The 11612-nt window shown below is 36.3% G+C and overlaps 1 protein-coding gene across 1 annotated transcript; it reads right to left on the bottom strand.

Annotated features, from left to right (window-relative positions):
* Window positions 1-313: 313 nt before the first annotated feature.
* Window positions 314-10110, bottom strand: LOC593798. The gene is made up of 8 exons (XM_793261.5): window positions 9937-10110; window positions 6434-7042; window positions 5507-5669; window positions 4895-5054; window positions 4071-4221; window positions 3607-3686; window positions 3223-3282; window positions 314-2624 (listed from the first exon to the last, which is right to left on the bottom strand). The coding sequence occupies exons 2-8, from the start codon at window positions 6480-6482 to the stop codon at window positions 1566-1568; spliced, it is 1722 nt and encodes a 573-aa protein (XP_798354.3). The 5' UTR covers window positions 6483-7042; window positions 9937-10110; the 3' UTR covers window positions 314-1565.
* Window positions 10111-11612: the final 1502 nt, after the last annotated feature.

Genomic DNA, 11612 nt, shown 5'->3' with positions numbered 1-11612 from the left:
GGGAGGGTAGATTAGAGAAAGATGGAAGAAGAAGAGAAAGGGAATAAATAATAGAGTGTAGGAGAGAGGAACATTGATTCAGCGAAAGAGAAAGAAGGGGAAAGAGAGCGAGGGGAAAACAGAGGAGATGGAGGAGAGGGAGAAAGAAATATTGACACAGAGAGATATACCCACGTTTTCATCCCAATCAAAATTTATATTTATGGAACACTATCGGAATTCACAAACAGTTTGTCGATTCCCCTCGTTTCAAATACTTCTTTCTCAACCATGTCAGACTAGAACGTAACAAATATAGCTTCGAACTCATCAATTTTAACTTCCTCAAATGATTTATTTAAAAAAAATGGCGTACATCAAAAATGGATATTGAGACATTTTGTTTGCACATAATACTATCGACACATAATTTGTTGTTATGACTGTGTCTGTTTAGGCTACTCATGTTTAATTATAAGATAAAGCAGTACGTACTTTTACGATTTTTTTTTCTTCTCTAAAAAACGTAATAAAATAGAATATTGAAAAAAATCTCTGAGTTTTAAAAGATGATTGGCATTGTGACACGTCAGATATCTAGAAATGCACTTTTTCGTATTTGTATCGAGACAGAGATTTATACGCTGTGTTTAGAAATTCGATCCTGTTTTCAAAACTCTAGCTGCAAAGCAAATTAATTATGAATTAGATTGAAGAATTTAGAACTTAAAAGAAAAATTCAAAACTTTCGCTGTGATATATATTATAGGTATGACTTAAATGGAAGAATTAAATTATAATTCCAAAATTCGGAAGCATTACATAATGACAGCGGCATGCATTCGCCCCCAGTATAGAAGACAACCCTTTTAAGAAGACATATTTCCATGTAATTGGCGGTAAACATTCACTTCGAAGACAATACATTCCATTGAATTTAACTATACACACACAATGTACCGAAATATACAAACATGAAATGCGAACATTGAACAAAAATGTACAGTTGTGAAAATGGATTACCGGTACATAGTAAAAACAAGATGCTTTGGTAAAAATTGCAGCAGTTTGAAATACATGTGCTTTATAATGATTATGGGGACTAAAAATACAATATAATGTACCAGGGGCATCGATGATAAAGGTAGGGGGGTTGAATCCTTTAATACTTAAAATTCTCTCGACATGAATGTAATTGTTATTGGAAGTTTTGTAAAGTGAATTAATTTATTCAACAAAATTATTGTAAAAGGGACACCATGGTGCCACGCCTTCAGAGGCCGCCTGGCTATAAGGAGTTTCCCACTGGGTCGCCTGATTTTTGGCTTGTGATCTGAGGGCCGTTGTTCTGTTCTCCAGGTTTAGTGGGCCGGTTAGATCGAAATTTCCCAAGCGAAATTCGGTCCTAGTCTGCCCATGATAGCATTTGTCTGCTTGAGTCTTAAAAGACCTATAGAAAATGATCACAGATTCATCATCGGTTTCTACTTTATTTCTTGCTGATGCCAAATCGTTGGTAAATAATTCCTTCTAGTCTACTATCTCGTGATAATTTGAATACAATTTACGTATACAAAAAAAAAAGACTAGAGTTGGTATTCGTAAAAGTTATTTCCCATTGCTTTTCGATCTTGAGCTAACGATTGTGAGTTGTCCTGTCCGTATGACGACATCGGCGCCATTTGATATCCTCCTGCATTATCCGCCGCATCGTAATCGTAATTATTATAATACCCTTGATTAAAGTTTCCCCGGTCGTAGCTCGTCGCTGGACCGTTGGTTTTAGAAGAATTGTTATAGCCTCCCTGGTCGTAGCTCGTCGCTGGACCGTTGGTTTTAGAAGAATTGTTATAGCCTCCCTGGTCGTAGCTCGTCGCTGGACCGTCGGTTTTAGAAGAATTGTTATAGCCTCCCTGGTCGTAGCTCGTCGCTGTACCGTTGGTTTTAGAAGAATTGTTATAACCTCTGCTGTAATAGTTATCCCTCTCAGTTTGCTCAGGTGGAGCATATTGTTGCTGATCCCAATAGTTTTCATCGAAAGCGGGATTGTGATGATCATATCGACTGCCACTGTCGTAGCTCCTATCCGCATATTTACTGAGATCGTTCTTATCTTCTCCCGTTGACCGTATCAGATTAGCGTTTGAAGTGTTCGATCTCGGAGCAGCGTTCGAAATGTTCGATCTCGGAGCCGCAGTTGAAGTCGGCTTCGCGTCGGCGAAGGTGACACGCGTACTCCCACCGTTTTGCTGTCCAAACCCACCATCATCGAATCCATACGTCTGATTGTAGATCTTTGACGACTGCATGGAAGACGAGTTCGAAGCTGGTTCGCTCCTCGACGATGGCGCCACCGGCATCGAAAACGTCGACGACATCGTGGTCACTGCTGGAGGCACATTCGCTGCCACCGTGGGAATAGATGTGTTCGATGACGTCAAGATGTTCGATGATGATCCATGATGGAGGTTGACTCGACGAAGATGAGCGTTGGAATCTTGGGATTCTTGTCTCTCCGTGTATGGGCTCGTACTCAGATCGTATGTTCCTGAGCGACGGTTGATCTTACCAGCCGTCAGCTTCTGTCGTCGTTTCCGTAATCTCAACCAGTTATAGTTACCCGCTATGCTCATCATGAAATGATTCTGAGGAATGGACACAAAACAAACAATTTTTTGTAACGAATGTTCTCATAATGTAATTTATCTTCCATTGTAATCATATTGAAGTATACGAAATGTTACTTTGACCATTAATAGAAATACCATCCAAGAAACATTTGACAACATGGATACATCTATAGGTCTACTCGTAATCCATGCAGCGGACATAAGGTAACAAGTGCTGAAATAACCGCCTAATATTTTTGAACTACACCTATGAAAGCTTTCCTCAAAGCATATTATAATGAGCATATTCTGTAGAGTGCATAGTATTATTGCCGGCTTAAAACGGAATTACGCTTTAGCACAAGCTTTACTTTTATAAAAGATGCAAAGATATTTATTGTGCTAATTATCTTTCACATGATGTTACATCCTTCCAAGCTATCTCTACCAGACATTTACCCGGGATGAATACCCTAAGACACTATTATACACCCGGACAACATTATCCCCTAGTATGGGACAGGTTTAACGAAAGGGTTGCCCGGGTCCTAGTGTGGTGGTATAGTTGTCCTGAAACGCTATAAATTCATCGTCTCTTACATTAATAGGGTCCCTCCCATCTCCCTGGTCTTACCATGCCGATTAGGACAAGAACACATCCAATTATTCCAAGGATGAAGTTTGATTGAAGGTTCTGAGAAATAAAAAGAGGAAAACAAATTCATGAAATAAATCACTAAACGTATAAATATATGGAAAAGATTATTATATTCGCAGATTCTGAATGTTTATTTTTGCCAAGCTGTTTTTGTTGTGTTGGTATAATAATAATATATTGCAGCTGGAGATGATGGTATTCAATAATAACTAGACCGCTTGATGGCGCTATCATGAACGAAGAATACAATGGCGTTCGAGTTCCATTAAAAAGTCAATCAGTTCCTACCAATTACATGAACATTTGTATATGATGAGAGGGGCAAACAAAATGTCTACTTATATGTACAGGTTCACTTACACTGTCACAGATGGCCTGTAGATTTTGTTCACAGATCAAGGTGCTGTTGATTGCTCCTGGGAGACTTGGAGGTGCGAGGCCTGATGGGAAGAAAGAAAGAAAACAAGTGTGATTATCAATGAGACAGGGGTTGGGTATAGTGGCGGGAAAATGTGAGAGGGAACCTTTTATGTGGAGATGAAAAGTAGGATGCGGGGGGAGGAGGGGAGAAGGAGAAACAAAGGGATATGAGGAAAATAGGAGAGGGGTAGAGGAAGAAGAGAAAGGAGAAGGGAGGACCAGTAGGATATAGGAGGTGAAAAGCAAAGGGGGATATGTAATCAAGTTATTCAAATAGTACGCTAAGAAATGTACACCTGATACATTTAAAAAAATCCTAGTACACTACAATAATAAAACTAATTCATATGGGCTATTGCATCTAAATAAATCAAAATGTAGCCTTCCTATTTTAATTTACTCACCAAACTGCCTGAGATCAAGACATGTAGAGGCGGTAAATACTGCATTGGTACAGATTCCACTGTGTAACATCATGAAGAATACAGTAGGTATAGCCGAACCAAACAAGAAGACATACCAGCCTAGATTGACGACGTATGCCACGATTATAAACTGTAGAAAGCAAAATAATGAAAAGGGGTAAATATTTTGAAGATTATACAGATCTCTCTCTCTCTCTCTCTCTCTCTCTTTTAATGTATATCTTTCGTTTTGATAATGTCTTAGTAGTATGATTTCCATGATCATTTAATGATTATTATAGTCTGTATAAAAACATCAACATTGGCATCATTTACAAACTTAAGAATTGAAGATTAGCATTAAATACAGTTTTACAGTCCTACTGAAACTTTTCGTCTTGCAGGGTAAATCACAAAAATAAACAGAAAAGCAGAACTCTGCATAGTTGCGAGACGACAAGAGTATTCGCTGCTATTCTTCGATGATGTAGTACCAATCATCTATTTCACAAAAGAATTGTAAATTATATATATCTACAATCAGTAACATACCTATTCGACCCCCCCCCCCTCCCCTTCCCCCACCGGCCCATCGACTAGTTAAAAAGGGAGGAAAAGAGAAAAAGAGAGGGAGACGGAAAAGGTGAAAAGAAGATTAGACCCCCTTTCACATCTCCCCCTAATCCATTGCCTTGTTTATTCACATTCCATCCATCGAGTTGTACTGATGCCCACCCCCCTCCAGTTGCCGGAGCCCCCTCAATGAATGGACCCAAGCTACGCCACTGATTGTAAATAAGAAGATGTATTTAGTAAAATCTTACCGCAGTCAGCTGTCGTCTGCCTGTTTGAGCCTTGTTAAAAGCACACCATGTTGATGCATTCTGATATCCCGTTGCCATGCAACCAGTAGAGAAGAAGAGAATAACCAATGCAACCATTAGCACCAGTCCAACGTAAGCACCTATCTCTATCCACGAGAACCTGAGAAGAAAAATTTAAGATTTCTGTAATATTTATGTCATAATACTTTAAAACAATATGATCATTAGGTCGTATCTAACATTTCTAATGAAAAATTGATTTTGAATTGTTCTGCACAGCATCATAAGCAAAAAAGCATCCACTTAGAGAAATGTATCCTGAAAGAACAATTTTTGACAGATAATTAGGCCTACGGCATGTTTAATTTAAAGAGAATTGAATCCGCTCAACAAACGCACAAAGAGAAAACTACACGGCATGCGGAAGTAATTTCGGCTAAAAACCACTAGGAGACAATAATCGTGGTTGAAAGTAAATTTGTCCAACATTTAAACAAATAGTCATTTATAATGAGTCACCCAAAATGAAATAAAAAATTAATTATATTTCTAAAAACACTTTTAAAAATGTATTTGTTTATAGAAACGTGCATTAGTGTCGGTCATTCTTACCAAGTATAAACTGCCTCTTCTATATAAGTGTTGCTGAAGAGTGGCCCAGCTAATCGACTGTTAAAACCTACGCACACGACTACCAACACGACACCGATCACGGTTAGGATAGAGGCTACGATAGACGACCAAGCTACTCGCTCACAGTAGTGCTTACATGAAGCTGTATCAAGGAAAACATTTGAAATTAAATAGGATTTTGATGATAAGACTTCACTAACATACGTGATCTAGCTGTAAAAGAAGCTGTTCGGTTTGTCGTAATAATAATAATAATAAACCGAAGTTTCTCTATGCACTTTACAAAGTAAAAAAAACAACAAAAAAACAATCAAGTACAAGTATATTTAAATAGTTACAAATTAAGAACGAAATATAAAGACCTTAAACTAAAGACATGTAGCTTCATAAAGTTTGGAATTGAGAAAATGATTGAAGTATCACAATGACAAAAAATACAATACTAACAAATAATGAATGTGTGCGGAGTGGTAAATAATGTTTATCATGTGTATCAAATTCGATGTCGCTAAATTTTGATATGTATATTGAAATGTTGACATAATATTTGGGCTAAGTTTTCAATCTGAAAACAGAGTCTGTAATTCAAGTACTTGACTTGATAATACTATTGGCATGCAGTATAAGTATTCTTCAATAATGATGTCGTTGTTATATTTATCATATCAAAATATTTGTATCACATTTTGCATCAAGTTAATGAACATGTATATAAAAGGGATGATGTTAACTTCAACTTCGTAGTTAAAAGTGTAATATAATAACTTGAACTTAAACATGGTGCTCTGTAATCTTAGAGATGATAGAAACCTCAAATCGGAAAGATCTTGAATAAACCTAGTCACTGTCGAAAAATGTAAGTAAAAAAGGATAAGAAAGAGGTTAAATAATTGATTATACTCTCACATTTCTGTTCTTCTTTTTCTCCAGGGTGCCTCTCCGGATCCCCGTCCATGATGACGGTTGTCAGGCTAACCTTTGACCTGCCGTGGTTATCTGTGTATGACCTATGACCTGCTGATGGCTTCCTTAGTAACCAGATCTCCTCCTCTGTTCAACTCAGATGACAAGCTCGGTGATAAATTGACCACAACTGGTACAGGGAAATTTAGGTCAGTCGCCAGGCACGGAATCAACAAATATGATTATTGTTTTGTTTATCTCGATTGATTGTATTTTTAGACCCACACGGATCACTCTTCATACACGTTCATGTCTACTTTCTTTTTATTATAGTTCATAGCGTTTTCACCTTCTATTGATTATGATTACACATATTTTTATTCGCATTGTCATGAAATTATGTTGCTATGATGATTTCTTCAAAGCTGTTCCTCAGTTGTAGGAGCAACATGAGTTTTACATTTTGAAATCAGGGGGAAATCCTTGAATTCATTATTTTCTATTTTGAGATGAAAAGAAAAAAATGATCCGCAATGTCCTTTTATCAGTAATCGCTTACGAATGTCATCATGCACTGCTCACCAGACCGATTTACTCTGTCATTGGAGAAACCTGAAAAGAAAAATGAGAAGAAAAATACAAGATTGAAATGAATATTTTCTGTTGAGTTGGAAGGACAAAGGCCCCTAAATGTTTTCAGATTGTAATATGTTAAATTTCTTTGTCTGAGGTTGAAACACTCATACAAAGTTTAATGTTAAGTTTTCTTTGTCATTATCATCCCCCCCCCCCCCCCTCCTTTCACTAAGGATCTATTTTCTTGTTCTCGGCTTGTACAATTCCTTTAACAAATCAGCCATGATTTCTGGCTCGTTTGACAGGCACTTTCAAGTATACCAATAACTCAAAGTCAATTGAATTGCATTATGTATGCGCCTTCTGAAGTGTCATAAAACCGCGGTTAGGAGCAATGATATAGCAGACATTAAACTAGCAGGTACATTTCACATCAATGGCCTCAATAAAAGTGCTTTGCTACAATATACTAGCTGTGAGGAATCGTATATCCAAATGCCACATCTCTTAATCTAACATGTTTGTTGTGGTGGGACATTTTTTTCTTCATTTAGTAATATCTCTGTTTTACAATCCCTTTTCATAACATTGGTATATTAAAACATGGTGGATCGAGGAAACAGGACTTTTTTTAGATCTTGATTTACTCCGGAGGCATCTAATGCCCGTTTTTTCATTAATTCTCATTATGATCCTAACACCGCTTGCAATATTTAGCTCATCTTTCTGATAAGTTGCATAGCCCTTTGAAGATTACATTGTCAGGGGATACTATAGTTAAAGGCAGTACACACCAATACTTATATGCTAGATGATCAACCTTTTCTGATCGATTTCAAAACGTTTCTTTCACAATGCAATCGCATGACCAGAACTGGTCTATACCTTTAAAAAAAAAAAAAATGATGAAGTTGGAGGATACGTCAAATAACATTTTCTGTAATTTCGGATTTCATTTACACTGTAGCAATATGCAAACATATCCTTGATTTCGCTTTCCCCTGTCTTCATGGTTTCAGAATTATGTACTCGCATTATTCAAAGAAGACAAGTCTGTTTCTTGCCAAACGTTAAATAAGGCAAAAACAACAATTTTACTTCTCGAACAAAGGGGAATGTTTGTCAATTTATCATACTCGACTAGATCTTTTATATACGTATACCACTTCATGCTTAAGTTTGGCATGACGATAAATTTGTCCTTCAGAAACAAAGGCTGGAATAAACATGAAAACGTGCAGTAAAAGTTAGAATAAGAAATAAGAATTTCTAGTCATTTCATTTGAACGTTCCCATGCAGAACAATAAGAAAATGTCGTTACATGTATGCTTGACTTGACGTCACTGAGAAAGAAAATATGAGAAGTTGGGAAGAGAGAGAGAGGGGGAGAGAGAAAGAGAAAGAGAGAGAGAGAGAGACGAGACGAGAGGATGAAAGAGAGACGAGATGTCAAAGTCCATGTGATTTCAAAACTTGACAAACAACACTCGCAATCAAAACACGTTGAACCACTTCAAAGTGGTACTGGTATGTACTGTATTTAACTATTGGGCTACACATTCTACTTATTAGAATTTCAAGGGAGGGAATTTCCAATGAGATTTTAAATACGATAATGATCATAATAAACTGCCATATGGGGCTATGGAGGCGAGGTCACAAAATAGCCCCTTTCCCATATGTTTTGAATAATCACTTGTCTATATAAAGTATGTTGTCAAATTTATGCAAACTATATTTGAAGCTTCTTGTGTTAATATCAAAGTATAGTCGGTTGAATTAAAGAGCTTTACCTACAATTTTCAATGATCCTAAAATACAAAATTTATGATGATCGTTAAATTGTAAAAAACGTTTGGCGTGCCCTGAGGCCTGATCTTTCAGAGTCAACTCTAAACACAGGATTTGATTTGAACAAAACATACATACTGCATTAGAATTGCAATTGGTTCTAACTGAATTAAGACTTATCTCATCTCTGTTTACATATACAACCACATTGTCAATAATGTCTTAACTGTCATGTCAATATAACTGAATTAACAAAAACATGTGCGTCATATGCACATATATTTAACATCTAGTTTCGTTTTCGATCTAATCTTTAATCTCCACCAAAAAAAAAATATGTTAACTGTAATCATCATCACCAAGTGCAAAGTCTGGTTACAGAAATCGGCGGTCCTGGTCCTCCATTTCTGTCTATTGTCTGCTATTCTTAAAAAGCTGGTATTATGTTCAAACCCCCTGTAATAGCTGTTTGTTAAGATCACGGAGCCCCACAATATCAAAACACTGATACATGAAGTAAGTAAGATGGCTTAGCTAAACAATAAAATTGTCGGATGTACAGTGTAGGTCCAAACTGGTAGGTATTGTTACAGTAGTGTCAGTGTAGGCATTTCAGGTGAAAGCTTGATATGTTTTGTTTCTGACTACTATCCCACTGGGTTTCACAAATCGATTGGAAATGTCATATTCTGTAACTGAGTATAATCCCGGAGTTGTGTTATTTGATATTGAAGAGTATTGTGGTGGATGGCATGTCATTCACACCTATGCCTATATCCATTCCTTCCTCGCGTATATTCACTGCATGCACTTCCGTGGCGCCTCATACGTTTAATATTACAAGGCGCCATCGACACCAAATTGATTCCTTTATACATAACAGGTATGAAATAACATGATAAGCATTATGCATGAGTGAAAATAAGGTAGAATATAGTTTAGTTATATACACAAAGAATACATATGTCATATATAGTCTACTACTTATTGCTATGGACGTCCAAAAAGTCTTGTGAATGTGATGCCGCGCCATGGAAGTCTAACGTAATGATAAAAATCACTGTTCATTCTGAGTAACAATGCATTGATGATAAAAACGCATAACAATCACATCAAAATCAATAATGTTTATACTTACATTCAAAAACACCATTCAGAGATTTACCACAATACAGCGACACAGTGAACGCTGTATACAGATGCACTTGTGCTTATAAAAACATCTCTAATACTACTGCAGTAGCATCCACTTAGTGTGTGAATACTAGTGGATATGCACGCTCGAAGATAGCTGGCTTTCAGCACTCAAACAACACACACAGACAATTTTGTATTAGATTTCTCCATGATATGCGTAGAGAGATTACCTCGTATACACACTCATTATGTGTACATCGCCCACTCGGTGGGAGGGTCGGTATAGAGCGCACCCGGCCAGAAATCACAGTTGACAATATTTTCCACGTTTGGGAATAGGGCCAAAAGATAATTGGTATCGACAAATTTTGGGTGACAGAAAAACAATACTGTTCTTGTATATCTTTTTATATGATATTTTCAATTCCAAAATAAAACATGACGGTTACAACCATATTTTGTAACTGGAAAAGGGGCATTAATTTTTCATTTTCGAGTATTTTCTTTGGTATATATTGTAAGCTATTATTTTGATCAATACTATAAATGTTCATCGACCAAAATCAATGAGTCCCCACGATGTTGACGGAAAAAATGTTCACCTATCTTTATTTTTTTTGGAAGGGAGGATGGTCATTTTCCCCTTATTTTTCCCATATTCCTCAATTTTCTACCCATATCCATTTTGAAATCTAATAATTACAAAATTATAGCAGTTTAAATACAGGCAAACCTGTCTATAGCTACCGCCCAAGGGAAACACAAAAAGTGGTCTTTGTAGACAGATGGACTTTGAAAAAAGGTGGTAACTAAAGCAGGTTTGACTGGATTATGTTATACATGAATAAGTTTTCTTTTTCTTATGGTAATGGCATTTTCAAAATGAAAATTGCTTTAAAATATCCATTCTTGAATTTAGTAACAACATCCCTATATTTGATGTAAACCTCTTTTCTCCAGAAATAAGTAAAATAAGTACTCTTCTGATTTTCACCGAGCCTTTTCCAAATTACTAAAAACACGCATGAAATCCTCAAAAGTGTGTCAAAAGACCAGATTAAAATACCTGAGGATATAAATCACCATTGACTCGAAATAGAATGGAGTTATCTTCTAGACTTTGTCATGTTTGTTGGTATTTCCTCGTTGTATTCAATGACCTTCCTCCGTTCTCGTATCTCTAACAATGATTTGAAAGCCTGAAAATATTCTTTCAAATTGAGTTCAGTCACATTTTGTTTACCTGTAGAGGATGTTTGCTTCAGCCCACTAAGTAGTTGGAATGAATCACCGATTATTTGTTATACTTCACAGTTTAGAACTCAGATGATTAAGGATATTGAAATTCAACATTGTCATTACATTTGAGACACAAAATATATTTCAACTGGAATTACGGAAGACGATTTTAAATGCAAGTTAGTTTGTGTCAGATGGAGAGAGTTTAGTGATGGTATATGTATAAACCTTCACGTTTAATTATGTCGTTTGACTTGCCATTCACTGTTACTTTGAAGTTTCTGATTTTAATCACGGGAGGTATAAAGTCAAAATTATTCAGAATGCCAATATTTACATACAACCAAATATACATAAAATAATGTACCTTACACGTAAAATATAGTACACAAATTTTTATCAGCAAGATGATTTAAATGTGTTTCATAAAACATCAAC

The sequence above is a fragment of the Strongylocentrotus purpuratus genome, unplaced genomic scaffold (assembly GCF_000002235.5).
Source record: "Strongylocentrotus purpuratus isolate Spur 01 unplaced genomic scaffold, Spur_5.0 spur5_scaffold_11, whole genome shotgun sequence".
Classification (NCBI taxonomy): Eukaryota; Metazoa; Echinodermata; class Echinoidea; order Camarodonta; family Strongylocentrotidae; genus Strongylocentrotus; species Strongylocentrotus purpuratus.
Note: the sequence above shows the minus strand (reverse complement) of the source record. Positions and strands in the feature narration are given on the sequence as shown.

Excerpts from the sequence above, each read along its gene's own strand:
- LOC593798 (XM_793261.5), bottom strand. The coding sequence starts at position 6,482 with ATGGACGGGGATCCGGAGAGGCACCCTGGAGAAAAAGAAGAACAGAAA. Across the intron at positions 5,055-5,506 it reads GAAGAGGCAGTTTATACTTG|GTTCTCGTGGATAGAGATAG; the intron begins GTAAGAATGACC and ends TTTTCTTCTCAG. Across the intron at positions 3,283-3,606 it reads TACAGGCCATCTGTGACAGT|AACCTTCAATCAAACTTCAT; the intron begins GTAAGTGAACCT and ends TTTATTTCTCAG.